Here is a 24,315-nt window from a genome sequence, read left to right as displayed (position 1 = left end):
GAGCAAAGGTATAAGACACTTCTGTTGTTTTTCTAGTATTCAGTAAGAAGCCTTGGTACAAATTTAAAACGAATACAGATTTTGTTGTTTTTCTTCACTTGCTGGCCTTAGTTTTAGTCCAAGTACTATTTTCCTCGCTACTTTCATCGTCCCCCAGGAGCGGTTAAGGAAGCAGGTTTGGATATTGGATTCCAGAACTCGGGGGAGAGGTCTGGATGGAGATGCAGGGGGACTGGCCTGTTCTGTAGAGGAATCGATTTAGTTCTGAAGGTCCTGGGAGTGAGGGGGGCAGACCTGTGGTTTAGAAGCCCCTCTGGCAGCGCCGGGGAGGATCGGTGATGGAGGGGGCCAAAACTGGCAACAGAAGGGCCTGTTGCAGACTTGTCACTAACCTAGGCCACAGGGAGGGGATGACCATGCTCCCTGGGGGTTGGGGAGGTCCAGGAGGAGCAGAGACCAGACATAACTGACCGCCCTGCGGAGGCGGGCACGACTCCGCTGCCTCCCTTGGGAGGCGGTGGTCCGTTTGCCTAAAGGAGGCCTTGGTTCCTGTGCTGCAGCCGGGAACCACCTGGCTGGAACCAGTGCCTTGATTTATACCCGTCATTCAGCAGCAAACACCAGTCCTATCTTTGAAATTAAAAAACCAAACGAGAACAAATTATCTAGTGCTTTGTTTCCCTCAAACGGAGGTTTCCTCGCGGCAGCTGCCGATCTGAGTCACTAGCTATGCCAGAGAGGAGGGCGGCCTTCAGAGTCGTGGAACCTGAGCCCGGCCCCCCACCCACTGGAGACGGCAGCTGAGGACAGGAGGGTGGGGTGCGTACTTCCGCCAGTTGGTGCTGCCAGAGGGGGACTGAGCTTGGGCAAGATGGCATCTTCCAGGGACACCGAGAAACATAACCCACCCTGTGGTTTTCCAGATGCGCCGCTCGCCCAGGGCACTGCCCACGGGTGCCACTTTTACTAAGTTCAGGCCAGCCTAGGGCAGCGGCCCAACTGGGGTCCCCTCCCATGGCAGAGAAGCATCCCGCCCTGGCAGAACACTGTCAGCGAGGTGACACTCAATCTGATGAAAGCTCTGGGCCCTCTCCCTTATGCACAAAACTCTGAATACACTTTCAGGGGTTCAGGGATCTCCTCGAAGCCAATCCTTGCACCCCAGACTTTTTTTTTTAATCTTTAATTCCTCACTTGGACCTAAACACAAGGAGAGTTAACTGCCAACCCAAGAGCATAAGCCTCTTCTCCCTCCTCATGTCCCCTCTGTCCCAAGATGCTGGGAAAGCCCCACGCGGCCCCGGGTGAACAGTAGCCACAGGGGAGAGCCATCTGAATGAGCAGGGGCTACGAGGTCATTGTAGTGAGGAAGGGCTCCAGGTACCGGAGGCTGGGTTCCTCCACCCTCCAGGAGCATGAGAAATGCACACGGAGCTGGAAACCGGACTCCCTGGGAAGGCAGGGGAAGAGGGATGGAGGCAGTGTGCTTGCAGCTGAGGGAAGGGTTAAGGAAGAATAGTATACACCTCTTTCTCTCTGTCCCTCCCCTTCCTTCTCTCCCTCTCTCCCTGTCTAATGCTGCTATGTGCACCAGGCACGTTCTTCATCACCGTGAATCCTCTGAGCTGTGGAATCCCACTGCCTGAGCGCACATCCTGACTTCACCATGCCTGGCGGTGGGGCCCTGGGCAAGCAGCGTAACCTCTCCCTGCCTCCGTTTCCTCATCTGTAAACTGGGTGTGATGATCTACTCACCCCATAGTGGTGTGGAGCTTAAATGAGTTAAAGCATGTGAAGAGCACAGAATGGTGCCTAGCCCACAGAAGGCACTTGACACACTTCAGCTACAATTATTATTACAAGAACCTTGTCATTATTCCCATTTTACAAGTGAGGATACAGGCCCAGAGAGGTTAACTTCCTGCCCAAAGTTGCTCAGCTAACTAGTGACCAGCTTGGAATTCAGGCTAGTAGGTCTGTCTGACCCCCAGGCCCACGCATTTGAGCTTCATTAGTCACAGTTGGAGAGTTGCAGGAGCTTTGCATGTTGGCCTGTGACCTGATACAGGAGCCCCAGACAGGCGTTGCCATGGGCACAAGCTTCTACTCTGAAGCCCTGGGCCTCACTGAGGACCAATGTCATCGGGGACATTTAGTACAGGTCTTCTGGTATAGCTGGCTGCATAAGGCAAGCAGAAAGATCTAGAAATCAGTGCTTCCCAACTTATGGCACCTGCTGATTGAAAGAATTAGTAAAGATCTTTTATAAAAAAACAACTTTGAATTCAGCAACAGTTCCCTTTTAGATTTACCTTTGTTCTAATTTGATTAGAGCTGTAACACATGAGTGCCATCAAAGGTTAGACATTACAGAAATAAAGTGCTGCTTCCCAGAGAGAAGCACTGGATTTTATCACGAGGTATTAGAAGTATCAGAAGCCGTATTCAATAAATCGATATTTTAATAGCCACAGTAGCGCCATTCATTTAGAAGTCGTAGTACATATACTTGTAAGACCTTCATTATGAGATGCTTTATGAGAAAGCGCTCCGTGAAAATGGAGTTTTGGAGACACCTTGAAATAACTCAAAAGCCCTCAAGAGTGACTAGTCTAGACTTTTTGGAACCGGTGCAGAAATGTGTTTTAAACTGTGAGTGAGCTCCGTTCTGTTCTTTCTGGGTAAGGTAAGCCAGGGCAGAGGGAACGCACCTCCGGCTGCAGCCCAGCAGCTCAGGAGCTGAGCACAGGGTGCGGCGTGCCCGCTCTAGGAGGGGCCCGGGTTCCAGAGTCCCGGCTTCCCACAGAGCACGTGCGGAGCCCAGCACACAGCAGCCGACCCACCTGGCGTAGCAGCTGAGAGCTGCCCCCTCAGAGGCGGGCAGGATCATCTATCCTCCCTTTCCCTGGTGCCCTGGGCTATGCCTGCTTCCCATGGCCTTCACCTCCAGCCGGCCAAGGGAAGTGGGGCCAGGGAGAGCATCTCCAGCTGAGGGAGTGAGTTCTCCATGCCTCATGGCCTCGGACAGGTCCCATACTGTCTCATCTGTGCATCAAAGGACTTTGATCATCTGTGCATCTGTGCATGGTTTATGTGAACCACGGGGCCTCTTTCAGCCATGAAGTTCTTGGTTGTTCGAAGCTGACCCCTGCCTCACACCATCAGTCCAAAGGTACCCGTGTCTGGGGAGGGCTGCTATGGGGAAAGACGGAGACTGTTAGCACACAGAGTGCTGCCAGTTTACACACCGGCTCCATGAAATCCTTCCTTTGTTATTTGGCCCCAACACAGTGCCACCTGAGGGAGATGCCATAACGGGCATCGATTTCTGCCCTCAGTAGAGATGCTTAGCTGGCCAGGAGCATCTCGGGACCACTGTGAGTTAAGGAGCCTGGCTGGCCGAGCGACTGTCTAGCCTTGGCATCTTGGGATCCTATTTGGGCCACTTGGATTTGGAGTGCCCCCCCTCCCCAAAAAGGATCAGCATCGGGCTTCCCCAGTGTCCTCTCGCGCGCGGAAATGATGCTGCCGTGGACTCTCTAGGGTGCGGCCCATTAGGAGCCAGTGCCACGTGGTGGGGGAGGCCACTCTGGGCTCGGATGCTCGCGTTCAGATTGCCAGCTCCGCCGCTCCCCAGCTGTGTAATGTGGAGAGGTTGCTTAATGTCTCTGTGCTCTGATTCCCTCGTCTCCAGAATGGGAACAACATCGCTGCTGGCATAGGGCCCTTGAGGGAAGTAAATGCAGCTGTGCAGGTACAGAGCTCAGCATGATGCCTGGCACAGAGTATTTATCCAGAACATGAGTTATCATCGTTTTGAGTACCATCGCCGTCATCACTGTTATCGAGCCGTGTGTCATCATGTCTCCCCTACCCCATCAAGGTTCATACACCCCACTGGGCCTGAACTGCAGGGTGGATGGGGGAGCTGGGTTTGGCACTGCCTTCCTCCCCACCAGCAGGACACAGCTGTGCTAGATCAGTGCAGCCCTGAGTCCCCCAGGCCTCCCTCCTGAGGGCTGTTTCAGCTAAGAATGTGGCAGCGACCTGCCAGACATGGGGCACTCATGGCACCCTGGGCCCCACGTGGCAGCTCCTGCTGTGGAAAGGGACTCACTGCAGACCTTGGGTTCACGGGGTCAGGAAAGAGCAGGCAGGGAAGGGGCTTCCGTTCATTCCCCACTGCTTTCCGAGCTCGCTTTGTTAAGGCCTTGGGCTGCAGGTAGGCCTCTGAAGTGTCTCCAGCCATGGGTTCCTGCCCACCCAAGGAGAGGAGCTTACGGAGCACCCCAGAAGGAGCCCAGTAGGAGGCCAGTGCAATGGGGAAAAGAGGAACTTGGAGATTAGACAGTAAATCCTGGCCATCGGAGGAGGGAGAGGAGTGTCTAGGAAATTGTCAGAGAAGAAAAGAAAATGCTTGGGAAGCCCTGGGATGGCCTGCCAGCCTGCCACTGCAGAGCCTGTCACACGTGCTGCCCAGCGTGTGCGCCGTGGTGCGTCTGAGCTGAGGGTGCTGAAGGCGTGAAAGACATGCTGGGTTTAAAAGACTCCGGACATAAAAAGAATATAATGTGCTTTATTACTAATCTATATATTGATATTTATATTGATTCTGTGTTGAAGTGACATTTGGGGTATATTGGGTTAATTACAATGTATCATTAAAATTAATTTCACCTGTTTTCTTTCTACTTTTTAATATAAAACCAAAAAACATAAAATTCTATATGTGACTCGCATTATGTTTCTGTTGACCGTGAGTGTGAGAGAGATTAAGAGATTGTCCAGGAGGCTGCATTTGCCACCCTGGACTTGTCTGTCTGTGGGGGAGTTTCCCCATCTGTCTTAGGCTACCAAAGAACCCAGATGCTTGAATATCCTCAGAAGACCCCAGAACTTTCAGACATATGGCTCTTGGGGAAATCTCAGTGGCAGCCCCACCCAGAGGCTCAGGTCTGCTGGGCCGTGTCACTCACACGCCCAGCGCCTCTAACCACCAGAGGATAAAAGTGCCCACTTGCACCCCCGAAACGAGCACCATGGGGAATCATCAAACTATATTAAACAGCAGTTCCGTTTAGCACTTAACAGAGCTGAGATCATGCCCTTTAGGAATTCACTTCAAATGAGCTTCAGGAAGTCTGCAGGTGAATTGGGAAAGCACAGGCATCGAGTTCCTGATGCAAATGAATAATTGAGCAGCGTGGAAATACCACGAAAGGGAAAGGCCGTTTTGTACAGGCGCGCGATAGTGTCCCGCATCGGAGGGGAAAGGAGCCCCTCACTGACATCCTAAGGCCCTCTGTCCTTGCCGTCCCCATCCCTGACAACCCTGGCCAATGCCTGGACACCGTGCTTTGGGCAGAGGGCTAAGTGTCAGTGTCCCAGCAGCACCCAACCTTCCCGGGGCTGCTTGGAGGGACTTTTCTCTGCCTGGAGACCAGCAAGGCTTTGGGCCAGGGAAGCGGGGAGCCTGTGCCCCACTGGAGCAAAGGCATTCTGAACAAGCTCCATTCTGTAGGCTGAGGCTGTGTCACCTCTTCCCCGACTCAAACAAGAATGTTACAGCTTCACAGGCAACTCTCAAGGCCTCTCAACCAGGCCAAACGTGGTGCTGAGTGCCCTGGAGTGTGACGAGGTGAAGAGCCACAATCCCTGTCCTCACGGGAGAAGTGTTCTTTGGGTGCCTGGTGAAGGACCTGTTGGATTTAAGGGGTGTTACCGGGGCCATCCCCTGGACTCTCTGGACGTGGTGGTTTTGTTTTATCAACAAAGGGTCTGGACGTAATGCCCTGAGGGAGCTGAACAGCCTTTCAACCATGAGGTCTGCTAGGGCAGAGCTGGTTGACATCAGAGAGGTTTTCTCCGGTACAAGCCTGCTAGCGCTGGAAAGAGGACAAGGGGAAGCGGGTGGCTGCCCAGCAGAATGGCTTTCCTCCCCAGACGTGGTTGTCGGAGCTCCTACCTTGGAGAGGGAGGAGGGGAGCGGAGGGAGAGAGGCCCTCTGCGCGCTTTGCGCGGTGTGTGCCATCTGCCACTGTCCCGGGACAGCGGGCTGAGCGTGCGTTCCTCAGCGTGCGGGGCCAGGGTGCGGCCGCAGCTCTAGGGGAAGGGGCCTGATGGGCTTCAACCGGGCTCCTTCCTGGTCTCACCCACAGCACTGAGAGGGCCCCGGTCACCCTCCACCTCGACGGGATTGTGCAGGTGCTGAACTGCCACCTCAGCGACATGGCCATCGGGATGATGACCAGGATCGCTGTCCTCAAGTGGCTCTACCACCTCTACATCAAGACCCCCCGGAAGGTGAGCCCCCGGGCCCCTCAGCCCTCCAAGCCAGGGGGCTGCCTCTGGGTGGTTTTTGAGGGCCTGCCCGTGCTTGGTAGGATTTTGGTCGTTGCAGTTCTGGAGAAACCCTGACCAGGAGAGAAGTGGCAGATGCCTGAGGAGCCCTCGGTGTCTTGAGGGGGGTGTGGGAGGTGGTCCCTGCAGTGGGGGCGCTCACGTGGGTCCCTGCTTCTCTGCTCTCCAGATGTTCCGGCACACAGACAGCCTCTTCCCTATCCTACTCCAGACGCTATCAGATGAATCCGACGAGGTAGGTCACCAGTGCCCCTTCCTCTGTGCCCTTGGCTGCCAGCCTCTCCTTTTGATGGGATTGTGTAGCTGAGGGGTGCTCATTTTGTTGTTGTTGTTCTCGTAAATCAACACCCCTAAAATCACCCTATTCCTCCTACCTGGTGAGGTGCATCCATTAAGGGAAAAGCTGTTTACTGCCCTCAGCTTTGGGAATAAGGACTCTTTCTTTGTGGGCCCTTCTGAAGAGCGTGCTGGGTCAGGGCATTGGCGAGGAAACCAGTCCGGCGGGGAGCTCCTTGTCCCTGGAAGGCCGTGGAGAGTGGTGGTGGGGAGCCCAAGGGCAAGGTCCAGCCCGCCTGGCTGCCCAAACTTGGGCAAGTCACTGCCCGGCTCCGCACCTCAGTTTCCTTCTCTGTCCGGCGGGTAGTGACAGCACACGGGGTTGTGAGAACGAAATGACCCACGAAAAATGCCGGGTGCTGTGCTGGGCACCCGCTAAGCACTGAGGGAGCGTCAGTTGTGATTCATTTCAGCTGGACTCCATTTTGACCTCTAGTTTGAAATCGGACCCTGAAGCTTTGCGTTTGTTGGGGTCACCAAAAGTTAAAGGGAGAGGCTGGCCCCGTCCCAGGCAGCAGGAGTAACCCCAAGTGGGGGGGTCTCAGAGTGGGGCAGGGGGAGCAGGACCCTGCAGCCTGCCACGTGGGGGAGGGGCTCCTCCAGCCGCATGCCTCTCCCCACGCCATTCCCGGCAGCGTTCTGTTCCGTGGACTTCCTCACCAGGACTCCCCTGCTTCCCAGTCAAGGGGCAGGATTTGTCGTTGGGTGTTGCCATTTGCCGGGGTAGCATCCCTTCCCTCCGCCTGTACCGGCTCCAGGCTGTGGGGTTGGCCGCTGGCGGCCCGCGCCTTGACCCGCCCCTCTCCTCCCCTCTTCTTCCCTCCTCGGGGCTCCGGGCAGCTGTGGGCTCCGTGAGGCAGCAGGCTCGCACACCTGCAGACCTCCCAGCTGCCCAGCGGGAACGAAGAGCAGACGGGCTGGAGCGGTAGGAGAAAGAGGGAGAGGGACGTGGCTCATGACTTCCCGTGGCAGGAGGCACCTCGGTCTTTCCCCGGGCTGGTACCAGGCTTGTGTGGAGCCCAGGGCAGCTGTCCTGCAGCCTGACTTTGCTTCCCTGAACCTGAGCTGAAGAGAGATGCAGACAGGCAGGTGTCCACCTCTGGGTCCTCTCAGGGTCTCTGCACTTCCAGAAAACCCAAAGCGGGTGGCCTGGGAGTCTGCCCGTGTCCCCTCCTGCCTGTCCACCACGCACCCGCGTGTGCACACACACGCCAACGCCCTCTCTTTCCCCCACCACCGCGGCAGTGCGAGGCCCAGGTGGACATGGCCCAGTTCTGCCTGAGTTAGGACTGACTCACTGCACAGTCACGGCCCTCATTTCAATACAAAAAGGGAGAGAATAGCTTTGCTGATTGGTTCCTTCTCGAGGACTGCAGTGGAAGCAGCTGAGTTTTCAGTCCTTTAAATGGAGTTGTTTAAGCCCATCCAGCCTTCTTTGCTCGCGATTGGTCTTTGCGTGCGTGTGCATTTGAAGGGAGCCGGAGGAGACGCAATCCATGAAACGGCTCTGTTCAGGTTGCGGCTGTGGGAGCTCGATTTGCTGAAGTGCCAGATGTTGTGGGGCTTTGGGGCCCGTCTTGTGGGCCTGCGGTGGGGAGAGGATTGCAGCTGCTCCTGGGGACAGTGACCGGAGGGGGGTGAGGCGAGAGGGTGCTCCTGGAACAGCCGTGAACGTCCCTGCTTTCCCGTCTCTCCGGGGGAGGGATTTAGGGACCTCAGTATCAGTGGCGAGTTGTGATTGTGCTGCATCCTGGTTCTTCACCAGAATCACGTCCCAAATGGCCCCTGCCGAATCTGGTGACCTTGAGAGGGTACAGTGTACTTGGCAGTGGAAATACAGCCATGAACAAGACAAAGTCCCTCTTCTCCTGGAGTGAGCTTCCTTTCCAGGGTATCTAGGAAGTGCTGTCTGTGAGAATTTCCCAGTATTTCCTGGGATCAGGCACAGCCCTGATCTCAGATTGGAGCTCCCTGGGGTGCAAGACCCTGAAAGGCCATCCAGTCAAGTTGGACCACAGTCAGATTGGTGGGGAGAGGCCCCTTCCTAGGGAGGGCTTCACAGAGCCCCCTCGCCGATGGAATTTAACTGTGGCCCACCCTGCGCAGGGCCGTACATCCAGCCTGGGGCCTCAAGGCACAGGTTAGCCCATTTGTAACAGCTGACTTGTGTGAGGTCGTTACAGTGCCAGGAACTGTGCTAAGACCCCTTAGCTGTTGTATCTAGAGAAAGTTCAACAGTTCTGTGGGGGAAATACTGTTATCATTTCCATTTTGCAGTTCAGAAAACACGGCCAAGGGAGGTGAGGTTAAGCTGCACACAGCCATGGAGTGGTGGAGCCAAACTCAGAACCGGATCTGTTTGACTCCAAACCCCGTCCTCTTAGTCGCTTAACCACCATGCCTGTGTTTCACCACCTGTGGCCCTGACCGCCCACATCAGAACCCCAGCTCATGTTTAGTCGTATCGTCATCCCCATATGCCTTTTTCTCTTGTTCCACAAGTTCTTGAGAAGAGTTCTCTCAGTCTGGTGTGGAGAGGGGTGTGTGAATTCTGAAAAAGTTCTCCCTCAACCCCCTGACCCTTTGTCCGCTTTTCTTATTGATCTACAGTAGCTCTTTTTATATCGGGGACATTCCATTTATCATGTATGTTGCAAGTGTTTTTCTCTCCCAGGATGATTGTGATACACCCATGTGCCCATCACCCTTGGTGAGAGCCACTGGCCCCCGGGGGACAGAGTGTACCCAGGTGTTAATGATGCAAGAGCTGGGCACAGGGAGGGGCAGAGCCTCAGAGACCTAGCTCTGCCCCCCACCACCATGTTCCACAGTCCCCTTGGCACGTGGCCTCACTGGGGTGTCTTGTGTGCCATTGTTTTCTCTGTCCGCCTCCCCTTCCCCCCGCTCCAGTGACAGCTTGGTAGTCCACACCCGTCTGGCATCCTCAGGTTGTCTCTGCTTTTCCTTGTTCAGGATAAGCGGCTGTTTCCTCAGTACCGCCTGCTTCTTGCAGACTTTATCTGAAAATCCCTTTTGTCAGAAAGAATTTGCAGGTGTCAAATTAATATTCTTGGCACTAGAGTAGAAATCCTCCCATTAGCTGGAGATCCAATGACTTGTTTTTAAGCGAAAATGCAACCCCGATTCAACAGTGCAGAATGCGTGGCACGTGCACAGAGCTTCCTGCTGGACCCTGGTGGGAGGCGGGGCTGCTTCTTCCCCTGCCCGGAAGATGCCAGTTGTCGGCTGCCTCCCGAGCCTGCAGCTGCCGGGGCGGGCTCTGCCCGTGAGCCCGCAGAGGACAGGTCTTCTCCATGTTCCTGATGGTGCGGCTGGCTCAGTTGCAGGGGGGTGGGGGGAGGGGGTGGCTCCGTGATTCCTCATCCTCATCTTACTCTCAAGCACAACTGCCTCCTAACCGGAATTTAAAATCCTCAGCGGGTGGGGGGAGGACTTCCCTGGCAGTCCAGTGGCTAAGACTCCTCGCTTCCACTGCAGGGGCTGTGGGTTCGATCCCTGGTCAGGGAACTAAGATGCCATGCGGCACAGCCCAAAAAAAAAAAAAAAAATCCTCAGGGGGTAATGGTGGGTACGTGTCACTATACATGTGTCCAAACCCACAGAATGTACAACCCCATGAGTGGACCCTCATGTCAGCTATGGGCTTCAGGGGATAACCATGTGTCAGCGTAGGTTCATCGAGTGTAACAGATGCTGTGCCGTGGTGAGGAAGACTGATAAGGGGGGGGGGGGGGCTGTGCGCATGCAGGGGCAGGAGGTACGTGGGAAATCTCTGTACCTTCTGCTCCATACTGCTGTGAACCTAAAACTTCTCAAAAAAATAAAATCTGTTTTAAAGAAAGAAACATGTAGAACTAAAAATAAAAAGTCTCAGTCTCAGAAGAGACCTGGAAGGATGTCTGGTGCCCCTCCAAGGGAACGTAGCGTCCCAGACAGCCAGCCACCAGACCTGAGCTTGAATCGCAGGAGCTCTATCCCCTCCTCACCATGGACCACGGGCAAGAGCCTAACCGCTCCAACCTGCGCAAAGGGCCAGTGCTGTCTGCACATGCCTCGTAGACCACTGTTTAAAGGGGCAGAGCAAAGCTCCTGATCTGATCCTGGCCCTTCCTAACAACCTGGGCATCACCCCACGTTCTTTAGGGGGAAATTGGCATTTCGCTCTGTTGAACTCTTCTGCCCAGGAGCAGGGCCTGTCCCCATTTGGGTCATCTTGTAAAGCTTCGAGGTCCTTTTTGTAGGTCTTATTCATTATGAAGTTTACTCTCAGTATTTAAAATTTTGTTGTGACTTTGAGGGGCATTCCTTTCCGGTAATATTTTTTTTCCCGAGTGACAGTGCAGCCCGGTGGCCAGGCTGTCCAGGAGTCTGGTCCTGGCTCTGCCACTTAATAGTTGGTTGGGGGATTCGCTGGCAGTCCAGTGGTTAGGACTCTGCGCTTCCACCGTAGGGGGCACGGGTTCTATCCCTAGTCAGGAACTAAGATCCCCCATGCTGCATGGCGAGGCCAAAAAAAAAAAAAAAGTTGGTTGCCCTTGAGCAAATTACATAGCCTCTCTGAGCCCGCTTTTCTTATCTGAAAACCGAAAGTAACGGTGGAACCACCCACCCAGGTTGTTGTGAGGATTAAATGAGATCGAGAATGTCAAATGCTCAGCACAGGACGCAGCACATGTAAACACGTGGTAAACGTTAGCTCGGACGCTGGTTATAATTTCTGTGAAAATGGCAGAGACACGCACTGAAATCAGGAAGATGGGCTCCATGTTTGCCCCATGTCCTTCCTGCCTCAGTTTCAGCAGCAAAAGCCAGAATGGAAGCAGGTCTCTGTCCTGTTTCCCTGCCTGTCTCTAGAACCACACAGGCCCTTTGCAGATGGCCAGAGTAGGTGGGGCTGTTGGGGGTTCATCGTCCATTTCCAGGTCACAGAAAAACCAAGAGGAAGACAGTGGGCAGCAGGACCGGTACCCCATCCTGTGCTTTCTCCCCCTCTATCAGCCCCCCAGCACCCCTGAGATAGCAGTGCCCAGAGTGGGGAGCCCATCGTCAGTGGGCTGTGTTGCAGTGTCGCCGGTGGAGGGGCTCCCAGCTGGCTGCCCCGGGTCCAAGGAAAGGAGGAGAAATGGCATCAGCAGCAGAGGACCTGCACTGGGGCCTCTCACTGCCACAGCTTCTTGCTGATTCCATTGAGATCCAGAGGGGCACACCTGCTGGGGCCACCAGTGGCAGCCTCCCAGAGGCTTCTCAACATCTCGGAGCTGGGGTGTCCTTAACACCTTAGAGCAGACATTCTCAGTCCAGGAGAAGTCCCCCCTCTTTCCCCTCCCCTAGTTGCAAAGTAACTGTGAAGAGAAATTGTGGATGGGAGTTTATGGCTTATGTGTTCAAATTCTAGAAAATTTGGAAGGTAGGTTAGTGAGGGCATTACTCACGGCAGTGGTAGAGTTTCTAACTCCGGAATCCATTAACTGCATGGAGAGTGTGGTCTGGCTGTCGCACCCAGTGGGACATACAGCCATGACTAGGAGGCGGGAATAGTGGGGGGATAGCTAGACGGGTCTAAGAAGTGATCTGGGGGCATCTGACCAAGGTACTTAAAGTCCCCCATGGGAGCAGCGATGTACCCCAGTCCAGAGTAGCCCAGCGCCTTCCCTGTCCTCTACCCCGTGGTGCATCTCAGAAGTGTCCAGACCTGTGGGCGGGAGCGCAAGAGCTGCCCCGCCCTCTGCTGAGTCCTGAGGGAAGGGGGGCCGTCAGCTCTTCTCTCTGGTGCGAGACTCGGCCCATCAACCCACTCTGTGTCGGGGCGCTCGGACCCTCACCAGCAGGGGTGTTACCAGGGAACAGACACGACTATATTTGAGGGTGGTGGTCTTTGGGGGACGGGGAGAGGATTTCATTTGTTTTCATGGTCCAGATCCCAGGAGAGATGGAGCGGGAGAGGTTCTCAAATCTCTCAAAAGAGAGAGCTCTGCGGGGCTACGCTGAGTCGCCCCAAAGAGAAACGGGCCGAGGCCGGTATCAGGGATGAGCAGAGCGGCTCCGGGGCTGTGCGGTGTGGGCGGTGCTGCTCCTGACTGGCGGCCTGAGCCCAGCGCCCCGGCGCAGACTTGGGGCGAGGCTGCCTTTGGCTTCTTCTGCCTCGGGGAGCAACAGCCCTGCTGTCCCATCACGTCCCTTTCCCTCTCCATCCCGCATCCCGCCCGGTCCACGGAAGCACTCCCTCAACTCTTCCTCTCCCCAGGAGCCCTTGTCACTACGGTCTGGCGCGTCGGCCAGTTGGGCCCAGGGATTCATCTCTCTGCTGTAAAGGGATTTAGTTGGTGGCAACAGAGCCTTCCACGTTGGGGGAGGCCCCAAACCCAAGAGCTGTGCCCTGAGGGTGGTGGGGAGGCGCGCCGGTCCCCACGGGTTCCTCTTCTGACTCACGTTCCAGCATAACGGGCTGTGCTCGCCTGCCCTTGGGAAGGAGGGCCTTCTGTTGGAAGTTGGCCATCCCTCAGTGTCTGCCCCAGAAATGAGGGCTGCCACTTTAGAGGCCCCTGTAATTGACAGCAGCTTAGAGAGCCAGTGATGGCCTGTCTAACGCCCCCAGCGCTGGCATCCTTTGGAAACCATGGTGGTTGCTGTGTGCCGGACGCCACGTGTCTGGGAGAAGGAGAGGCAGAAACCAGTTTATGGGGTAGTTGCGCCGGTCAGAGTGCATTGCGTCTGTTGTCTTAAGGAATCTGCCTGGTGATCTTGGAGTGGTTTTCATTATCCCCAGTTTGACATAAGAGGAAATTCAGGCGTGAGGAGGATAACTTGCCCAAGGTCACACTGCCAGGAGCCAGACTTGGAAGTCAGCTCTGTCTGATTCCAGAACATCTAAAACCCCACAGGAGGTCTGACCTCGCTGCACAGTGGGAGTGCCGCTGGGATAGGGTGTGCTTTATTCTTCAGTCTGGATGCACTTGACTTTGACCTGCCCCATCGGGCTGCCCCGGGGCTGCTCACCCACCCACCCAGGGCCCCATCCAGAAGGAATGGGCCAGTGGCGGGGATGGCTGAGGGGCCGTGTGGAAGCAGCCCGGGTGAAGACAGGAGGACAGGCCTCGGCTCCACGCTGCCCCCTCTCCCCGTGGGACCGGGCAAGTCCACGGCATCTCCTCACCTCCGTTTCCCTCCCTAAAATGCGGTTGGACTGGATCGTGTTAGTCCCTTCCAGCTCTGACTTTGTGTGGTCCTGACTCCACCGCCTAGAATACTAATGCGGCCTGCTCAAAAGTGGACAGTCTTCCGTAAGAATGGGGCTTGTTTTTCCTTCTCATCTCCTTGCCTCAGTTTTTATTTCACTCCAATTTTCATTCCATCCACTCTCCAAAACAAACAAAAACAACCCCTCCACCACCCGCCCCCCGCTTCAATTCCAAAGATTTCTTTATAGTCAGATCACACGATCAGGTCAGATGCCAGCCCGGAGAACCGAGGGGTGAGATGTCAGGGGGCCAAGAACTTGGTTCCTCTCGCCGAGAGCCCACCTCACATGGAGAGATGAGCTGGGCCACAGCACAGACAGCCGGAACAAGGAAGGTGTGGACCCTCCCCTGCTGCAGCCTTCCGGGGGCTGGTCCACTCAGCTCTCCCTGGGGCTGACCCTGCGGCTTCCGTTGGGGGCTTTGGAGAGAAAATGAGAGGACAGGAAGTAACGAGCAGGGAGAAAAGCTGTGGCCAGCAAGGCAGAGACACAAGCCTCTAGTCACAGGCCACAGGGACAGGTGGCCCCAGGCCCCCACGGCCCAACAGAGGCACCGGCCGTCAGCTCTAGAGGTCCTGGGAGGTCTTCTGCAGTGAGCCCTTGACGGGAGACGATTGCCGTGGAGGGGGGAGGGGAGAGGGACGCGTGGTCTCAGTCCCAGAACAGCCTGTGGGGAGGCCTGCTGCTCTCATCTTTCCATACCTCTGCGCCGTGTGCTTTCACTGCCCCACATCAGCCTCCCTCAGGTAAGGGGGGACCCACAGTACCCGCCATCGGCCGCCATCACCTGCTCTAGGAAGGCAGGTTTGTGTGCCGGGAGGGTTTTCAGTCTTTATCTCTGTCTGGATTCCCTCCACTGGTGGGCAAGTGAGGAGCCAGAGCTGCACCGTAACTGGAGCACCTGGGTTGGGCAGGGGGCTCCCGGTGAAGGCGAGGGTGGACCGAGAAGGGCGGATGAAGGGGAGGTTTGCTTTCCCGAAGTAGGGCTGGGCGGCACAGGAGGGAGTCCACAAAGGGGAGCTGGTTGCGAACCGTCTTACCCTGGACAGAGCTGCGGGCTCCCAGAGAGCCGAGCTACAGGCCAACTGGCCTCCAGGGATGAGCAGACCCCCTGCCCCAGCCCATCTCTCCTTGAACTCAGGAAGTGATCAGTCACCTCACCTAGAAAGGCCAAAGTCCAACAACCCAACAGAAGTCCCACAGGGAGCCACGCACACCAGGGCCACTGTCAGAATCCTCTGGAGCTTTTTTTTTTTAATAGGTTGTTTGTTTGTTTTGGCTGCACCGTGTCTTAGTTTCAGCATGAGAGATCTTCATTGCAGCATGCAGGACCTTTAGTTGTGGCACACGGGCTTCTTAGTTGCAGCGTGCGTGTGAGATCTAGTTCCCCGACCAGGGATCGAACCCAGGCCCCCTCAATTGGGAGCACAGAGTCTTACCCACTGGACCACCAGGGACCCCTCTCTGGAGCTTTTTAAAATCCGACTGTTTGGGCCTCAGCCCAGACCGCCTGAATTGTTCTCTGAGGTGCAGCCTCGTGGCCTGGGCGCTGGTATTCTCCACAACCTGCAACGATTTTGATGCTTGTCTCTGGTTGAGAACAGCTCAGCCTAAGATCCTATTGGGAGGCTAGGGGCCAGGCCCCTAGCTCTCAGCCCTGATGCCCTCTCTCCATAGCCCTTGAGGTGGTGGCCAGGCCAGGGGCCCTGTTTTTACCCGACCCCCACCCCACTTGTGGCATCTTCAGAAGTCAAAATTTCTCCCAAGATGTGTGTCGATTTTTTCTCCTCCAGAGATGGCCAAAGCTGAATCAACTAAATTTCCCTGACATCTTCCTGTTGGCAGTGTGCAAGGCCCACGGATGGGGCAGGGAGTTCTGGTTGCTAGAGATGCTGAGGACAGGAAGTGTACCTAACGCTCACTCCACGCCAGACCTGTGCTGGGCATCACCCAACAGGCGTGGTCTTAGTCCATCTCCACAGCAGCCCCTCGAGGGTGCGTTCTGCTGTGTCCCCACTTTACTAACGTGGAAACGGACTCAGGGAAGTGAAGTAACTAGGTCAGGATCTCGGCTTGATGCTCCGTGAATCAACGAAGCCTTATTTGTCACGTACGCCACCCACTCCTCCTGCTCATCAAGGCCGGCCGGGTCCCCGTCTGTGTCATTATAGCACCCTGTGCCCTCAGACCCTCTCACAGCCCTTGTCACACTCTATGAGGACAGAGGCTGTGTCCAGCACATAGGAGGTGCCCAGACACGTTTCATGAGCAAGTGAAGAGACAGGAGGTGGGGCAGGCGGTGAGCTGACCCCACTGCGGCCTGCCCCACCCTCCTCCCTCCCTTGCTGGGGCCTGGTTCTGCCTCCTCGGACCAGACCTGAGTGGCTTGCAAGCACGCTGAGATTAAGTGGAGACCTGGCAGTGGGCAGGAGACCGGGGAGCCCCACGCTGCTCTCCTGGTTGCCATGGACTGGTGCCCCGGAGACAGCGGCCCTCGGCTCATCGCCTGGTAACTGAGCTATAACAGTGTGCGCACTGCTCCCGAGCTGCCCGCAGCGTGGCCGGCCCCTTGCCTGTTCCCTGCCTGGCTCATGGGGAGAATTTACCTCCTGGAGGTGCACCTGCTGGTCAGGGCCTCTGGGATGCAAGTGAGTGATGGCTGGCTTCAGCAGGAAGCCCTGGGAGTGGGAGAGAAGGGGTGGGTGGGGGGACTGGTCTCCAAGTTATCTCACCCCAGGCTGGCCTTTCCCTCCTCTCCCCTCAGAGGGATGGAGGCTGGAAGGCTTTAGGCTGCCAGAACCCACGCTGTGCTGCCACTGTGGAACTTCATAAGCAGTAGGTGCTGGCCTTTGGCATGTATGGCACATTTCAGACTTCACTAAGAGCAGAAGAAAAGAAAGAAAGAAAAGAAAGCAATCCTGATTCCTAAGGCCATGCTTCAAAGTCAGGCAACAAACCAAGATATAATCCTTTTTTTTTTTTTTTTAAGTTGTTTTTGCTTTACTAAGGCATACAAGGTTTTAATCTGTGTAGTTTTCTCAGTGGGAAAATAGGTCTAAGCCTAAGCAGTCCTTCTCCCCCACCCCCAAATCTAAGTGTTCTTTTTGGCAGTGCTTTCCTTGCTTGCTGCAGAAGGCAGGGCTGCAAGGCTGCGGGACCCGCCTCCCAAGAGTGCTGGGCATGGCCTGCTCTGACCCCGTTGCAGAGGAAAGCTTTTCTGGGAAAACCGCTCCCTCCTGGGCTGGGTTGGGCTGGGCCAGGCTGGAGCCTGGTCGCTGATTTCTCCAGCCTAGGTTTGCTCTGTGTCCAGGGCAGGGGCTTCCAGCCCCAATGCTGGCTAGTGCCAGGTGCCGTCACCTAGAGCTCCATAGTTTGACTGCTGCGGGGCCTGTGGAGATCCTTTGACCCTCCCTCAGCTCCCCCAGGGGACCCTTCCTGGGGACGGCAGCCTGCGTTCCTAGAGTCAGTTCTCTGGCTGATTCCACCAGCCGCAGGAGCCGTTCTATAGGTGTCAGGAACTCAAGAGGCCTTGGCCTGCTGGGCTGTACCCCTTGTGAAGGAAGGGGACAGGCTTCTGTGTGGAAGGAAGCAGAGGGCCCCAAGGCTTCCTGTGGATGCCTGGCCTCGGTGCCTCTTCATTTACTCTTAGCTCCACTTCCCAAGAATAAGGAGTGGCCTGACCTGATCCAGCTCTCAGGCATGGCCCTGCGGCCCCACTGCTCTGGACAGAGGCATCAGATGGCAGTGGCCCGCAGATCTCAGCCTCCAGGACCTTCAGCCTGAATTCACCTCTCCCGCCAGCCCAAGTGCATCACTTGGAAACACTCTTGCGGCCTCCTCCTGGCCGGGACTGGAGAGGGCCCACCCTGTGGATTTCTTTCCCTCCTCGTGGGACTGGAAGGCGGAGCCAGTTGACATCTGGGGTCTAATCAGCCGACCAGTGGCCTAGCCAAACTTTTGACAAAGCTTCTTAGAGATAAGTGGGTAGAGAAATGGGAGGCTTTTCCAGCCATCCCCTTGGCAGAAGCTATCCAGAAGCATCCATCTTCCATTTCCTGCCTGGCACTGCAGGTCAGCAAGAATTTATTCACTGTCTGCTGAGTGCTTCATCTGGGACTTCATGTTCGGGAGTCTTGGTAGGAGGAGAGGACGGGCCTGCAAGCCTAGGGAAAGCCTTGACCTTGCAAAGCTCTGGGTCTCCAGCTATTCCCAAGGTGGCGAAGGAGCAGCCGGAGCTCCTCGGGGAGAGAGAAGGGAGCCTTCCGCCCCGAGGGGTTTTCCAGGGCTGGTCTGTGGACAGGGTGTTGGGACAGAGAGCGCCTGGAGGGACCAAAAAGGAAAGGAGGAAACAGTCACCGTCCGGGAGACTGTCCTTGGCCTACTGGAATGCAGGGGGTGACAGCCTGCCGTGGCCCATCCAGACGATGACTCCCCTCCCACACTGAAATGTGCCCTTTGCTGCTGTCAGGTCACCTCCTAGAAGGAAGGCCTTTCTCAGGAGTCCCGTGGCTTCCTTACTTTGCTCCCCAAGCCATGGAGGGTGTGACACCCCTTCCCCCTCACCTCTGCCGCCTTCCCCTCAGAGTTGCTTTGTCAAATGTTTTCCTTACCCAGTTGCCACCGACCCTTTCACTTCATCGATGGCCAGCTCACTCGGGGACCAGGGACCAGCTGATGTGCCTTCCCCACCCCCCCAGCCCGTTGCCATGGTAACGGCAGGCACTCCTGCTCCTGCAGAATATTGCTTTCTTGTAACCTTTTTCCCTCCCTCTCTTTCCCCCCTTCTTTCTCTCACACAAAAAGAAAGCACAAGTGTTTTATATTCATTCTGCAAAAAGCTGTGTAGTGCATACTAATTGGCGTGGCTTCCTCCTGCTTCTTTGAGCCTTTCCCGTCCTCAGAGCCAGGACCACAGGCCAGCGCAGGCATGGGCCCAGCCGGCCCGCTCTCTGGAAGGGGCACTGGCTCTGCATTTCTAGAGGCCGAGCAGTGCGTTTATAGCTCTCGGCCTTTTGTCCAGGCCGTGAGCGTGATCGAGGCTGCTGAGATCACCGTGTCCTTCTCCCCGAGCTTCCTGCACTCAAGCCAAGGGCTGCGAGGTCTCCAGGGGAGTAGAGCGCTAACACCCTGGCTGGCACAGAGACGCAAAGCCAGGTGCAGCTGGAGGGTGGCTCCTCCGCGGTCTCTGTCGCCCTGTCCCAGGCCCCCTGTTGGCGTTGCCCCCTGGAGCCTCTCCTCACTCCCCAGGCAGAGGCAGAGGCCCGGCCTAGGCCTGCGTCAGGGTTGTGGTTCCATAGCCTCAAGTCCAGCACCTGGACTGAGTGGTTTTGCTGGTTGGTTGGGGCAGAGCCAGTGGCTGGACTTGATGGGCCTCGGAACCAGGAGCGGCTCCCCACCAACTCCCCACTCTGCTCTTCAAGCCATTCCTTGCCCTCCATTTTGGTAGCCCCTTTCAAGCCCCTTGCTCTGGAGGCTGAAGGAGATGATGGTGTGTTCTCTGACTCCCACTTAAAGGGGCTTCCACTGTACGGGACAGGAAGGACGCTGTGTGCGCGTGTGTGTGTGTACAGCAGACAGTGGGGCTGTCTGTTGGCTCTAGCCCCCCGGGGACCAGAGACAGATCTTGAGGAGTGGCCAGGATTACCGAAGGAACCTGTAGACGACATTTCCAGCTTTAATTGTGCAATTGAAGTGTAATTTGCATTCATTTGCCATTTGGTGTCAAACTTTCTAAAATAAGAGAATTCAAAATGCGAAGTATGCAGCTTTGCTGGCTGTGCTCTCCAGTGGGGCAGGAGGAGGTGTACAGAGATGGGCGATGCAGATTCTCTTCGGTGCAGAGATGAAATCTGAAGGCCTCGATGTGTGCGCCGCTGTTGCTGCCCAGTCCCTGATCCAGGGCCACTGACCAAGCTCGGCTGTGGTACCAAAAATCTCAGCACAGAAGTAGTACGTGAAGTATCTCCTGTAATCTTCACAACAACCTTGCAAGGCGAGTCCCCATGGGCACATATGAGGAAACTGAGCCCCCCACATCACCTGCAAAACCAAGTTCAGACCTACCTCTTTGCCTGGGTCCTAGTTCTTGACGACCTGCTCCTGCCTGTGGCTTCCGCCTGATCTCTGCACCAGCCCCACACCCCACTCCGGAGCTGGGCCGAAGCTTAGTTTCCTGGAATGTGCCACGGGGTCTGGCCCTGTGTCCATGAAAGGCTTCTGCTAGTTAAGAGAATGCTTTGCGTGCCTTCCTCTAACCCCTGGTTCCCAGGCAAACTGGGACCCAGGTACTTCCGAAGCCTCCCAACCCCCCTCAGGCCGAGCGGCTGGCTCCCGTTGCACAGGCGATGCCTTATCAGTGCGTCAGGGCCCCCCGTCTCCCCCAAGGTCACTCTCGTCCGAGGCAGGGCCCAGTTCAGCCTTGCAGTCTCGCATCTCCTCCAACCAGCACAGGCCCCAGCAGTAGATGCTGGAGAGGGGAAGGGTTGTTCACTGGTCCACTGGTGAAGTTCACTGGTCCAGGGTCAGGCGGCTGAAGAGCAGGGTGTGACCACAAAGCCCTGTGTAGCTTATCGGTCTCCGGTTTGTGGACTAGAGCTGGCTTTGAAGTGGACCCCCTGGTGCCCTGAGCGGCTGCCTGTATGTGAGACTGAAGACAAGTGAGGGCATTACCTCCAGTTGGGAGCGAGGACAGCTGCCTCTTACAGCCCAGCCTTGGGGCCACTCACAGGGTGGGGACATCTCACGGGCCAGGCCTCTCAGGCAGGGTGGTTCTTCCCAAGCATCTTTTCTGTTAGGGAAATAAGTACCTGCTGGACCTGGTGTGGGTCGTTGCAGCCCTCATGGGGGTCAACATCTGGCCGAGCGCTGGCCTGGCCCCAGCTGCCTTGCAGTTTTTCTCACTGACAGCATTCGACCACCAGGATTTGCTGCCCACCTGTGCAGCCAGACCTGAGAGGAGTAGCCTGTGGTTCAGAGGTACGGTCGGCACGAGGGGTGCAGTGGGGCTGGCAGATGCCACGAGATGTAAAGAAACACAGGTTGCCCCCCAGCTCCCTCGGCTCCCCTGTGAGTCTGAGCCAAGTGTGAGATCACGGGGAGTCAGTGAGGCCCCGCCACCCCGAGCTGTGGGCAGAGCAAGAGCGGACTGCTCTACCAGTGCCCCTGGGTTGGGAATTAGGCTGCTGGTTTGGGGCTTTGACTTCTTTTTTTTTTTTTTTTAATTTTATTTATTTATTTATGGTTGTGTTGGGTCTTCGTTTCTGTGCGAGGGCTTCCTCTAGTTACAGCAAGTGGGGGGGCCACTCTTCATCGCGGTGCGCGGGCCTCTCACTATCACGGCCTCTCTTGTTGCGGAGCACAGGCTCCAGACGCGCAGGCTCAGTAGTTGTGGCTCACGGGCCCAGCTGCTCCGCGGCATGTGGGATCTTCCCAGACCAGGGCTCGAACCCGTGTCCCCTGCATTGGCAGGCAGATTCTCAACCACTGCGCCACCAGGGAAGCCCTGACTTCTTTTTTTTTTTTTAAGATGAAATTCACATACCATAAATCTCATCCTTTTAAAGTATACTACACCCCAGAAAGAAACCCCTGTGCCCCTTAGCAGTCACTCCCCCGGCCCCTGGTAACCACAGCCTACTTTCTGTCTCTACAGATTTGTCTCTTCCGAATGTTTCATATAAATGTATTATATGTGACCTCTTGCAACTGGCTTCTTTCTCTTAGCACGTGTTTTCAAGGTTCATTCTTTTTGTAGAAGGTATCAGAACTTTGTTCCTTTCCATTGCCAAGTAGTAGTCCATGGCGTGGATATGCCACGTTCTGTTTTATCCATTTATCAGTTGATGTACGTTTGGGTTTGTGGTATTGTATATATATATATATATATAGTAAGAAATACATATTTGGTCTTCCTCGTTTCTGGCACAGAGGTTCTAAAACTGTTGTAATTTCCTAACTGATGAGAGCAGTAAAGATGTCTTTCATCATCCACCTCCAGGAAGAGGAGAGGGGCTGAGATTGAATCAATCACCAAATGCCAACGATTTAATCAGTCGTGCCTATGTAATGAAGCCCCCATAAAAACCCACAAGGATGGGGTTTGGAGAGCCTCCAGGTCGGATATTCAGGGAGAGTGTCGCCCCTGGAGAGGGCATGGAAGCTCTGTGCCCCTTTCCCCATACCTTGCCCTGTGCATCTCTTCCATCTGGCTGTTCCTGAGTTGTATCATTTTATAATAAACCACTGGCCTAATGAGAAAAATGTTTTCTGAGTCCCGTGACCTGCTCTAACAAATTAAAGCCAAGGAGGAGGTTCTGGGAACCTTTGATCCATAGCTGGGCAGTCTGGTGACAGACAGCCTGGACTTAGGATGGGCATCTGAAGAGAGCCTTCTGGGGGGCAGTCTTGTAGGACTCAGCCCCCAACCTGTGGGATCTGACGCTGTCTCCCGATTAGACAGTGGCAGAATCGGGTTGCATTGTGGGATACCCAGCTGGTGTCAGAAAATTGCCTGGTGGTGTGGGATAACGACATACATCAGAATTGGTGTCAGAATCTTAGGGCTGTCTCCACTTTCTAGCTATGATGAGCAGTGATGCCGTGAGCTTTCCTGTGGGAGTTTTTGTGTGAACATGTCATCAGCCCCCTTGGGTAAAACACTAGGAACCCATAACTCTGTTTAGCTGTTTGAGGCACAGTTGGCTTGCTGTTCCCTGGATGGATGTGCCAGATGGAGGGGCTACTCCATGGTGCGGCGCTGCACCATTGCTGCTTTGCTGCCGGTTCCCCCATCCACCTCCTCCCTCTGTGTCTTCTTTCTGCCATTGCTGCAGTAGGCAGCCTTCTGGGGGCCTCCCTTGATGAAGCAGAGGCCTGGGCCTCTCTGCTTCCAGGCCTAGACCCACCCAGGCCCAGGGCTCTCGGCCTGGGCATAGGGGCCACCCTTGCTCCTGCCGTCTGTCTGGGTTCTTAGCAGCCACGACTCTCAGCCGGCACGAATCCATTCCCTGCAGGCCGAACGGTCAGAATGTTCTGAAATCACGTACACCGATGCACGGAAGGGCAGGCGAGTGTGGGTCTGCCCGCCAGGCCGTGGCAAGGGCAGGTCTGACTCATCTGCAGCCCCAGCACCCAGCACAGCGCAGGGCTCAGGCAATGCTGAGAGTCAGCGGAGAGACGAAGGAAAGGACGAGGTTGGACAGATGGGAGGTGGCGTTTGTGTGCATGAGTTCCATGTCCAACGTGGATGGGGCCGGGGTGCGGCAGGGTAGGAAGCAAAGCAACAGGTTCTCGGGGAGACACGCCGTGCTGCTGGGAGAGATGGATGGGCCAGAGCTGACAGAGAGGACACCGGGAGGAGAAGTGACAAGTGGGGCAGGGTAGGAAGAGGCACTGGTATGTTACTCACATTGAGACAAGAATCGCCCTCAAGCTATGGAGAGAGGATAGTAGCGTTATCTTTTATTTTTTTAGATAAAATTTGCCCGTTTAAAATATACAATTCGGGCTTCCCTGGTGGCGCAGTGGTTAAGAATCCGCCTGCCAATGCAGGGGACACGGGTTCAAGCCCTGGTCCGGGAAGATCCCACATGCCGCGGAGCAACTCAGCCTGTGCGCCGCAACTACTGAGCCTGCTCTCTAGAGCCCACGAGCCACAACTACTGAGCCCGCGTGCCACAACTACTGAAGCCCACACGCCTAGAGCCCGTGCTCTGCAACAAGAGAAGCCACCGCAATGAGAAGCCCTCGCACTGCAAGGAAGAGTAGCCCCCGCTCGCCGCAACTAGAGAAAGCCCGGGTGCAGCAACAAAGACACAACACAGCCAAAAATAAATAAAATATATAATTCAGTGGGTTTTGGTATATATACAAGGTTCTGCAACCATCACCACTGTCTAACTCCAGAACATTTTTGTCATCTAACAAACAGCCCGGGAGTAGCCTTATTTTGACTGTAGTCACCACGTTCCATGGCTGGCCTGTCAAGCCACACACAGCCCACCCACCAGGGCCCCATCCGCCAACGCTCTGCGTCACTTCCACTGGTTCAGGACTGAAGCCCTTGGTTGCCGTGGTAGGTTCTTGGCCTGGGCTCAGGCACAGTCATCCATCTATTGGATGGTGCCTGTTGGGCATCCACTGGGTGCTAGAGATAGTCTTGGGGGTACACCTGTGCTAGGACAGGCACAGTCCCTCTTCAGAGCACAGAGATGAGGAGGGAGCAGAAAAGGGTGGGCAGCCCTACCTGCAGTGTGGCAAGGGCTCTGCTGGAGGAGCTGGGACAGGTGAGTTACCGAGCTGCACACACACTCACACACACACACACACACACACGCACACACAAACAGGGTGCCCTACCCCCA

At 55.7% G+C, this 24,315-nt stretch overlaps 1 protein-coding gene across 2 annotated transcripts in view; it reads left to right on the top strand.

Moving 5' to 3' along the window:
- The window catches only part of VAC14 (VAC14 component of PIKFYVE complex), a 98,197-nt gene that overhangs the window by 24,959 nt on the left and 48,923 nt on the right, over nt 1–24,315 (top strand). For both annotated transcript variants that reach the window (XM_068527467.1, XM_068527468.1), the window contains exons 11-12: nt 6,159–6,303; nt 6,530–6,595. In XM_068527467.1, coding sequence (XP_068383568.1) covers nt 6,159–6,303; nt 6,530–6,595 — 211 coding nt within the window. The remainder of the gene's footprint in view (nt 1–6,158; nt 6,304–6,529; nt 6,596–24,315) is intronic.

The sequence above is a fragment of the Eschrichtius robustus genome, chromosome 19 (genome assembly GCF_028021215.1).
Source record: "Eschrichtius robustus isolate mEscRob2 chromosome 19, mEscRob2.pri, whole genome shotgun sequence".
Classification (NCBI taxonomy): Eukaryota; Metazoa; Chordata; class Mammalia; order Artiodactyla; family Eschrichtiidae; genus Eschrichtius; species Eschrichtius robustus.
This window is presented reverse-complemented; position numbering and strand designations above follow the sequence as displayed.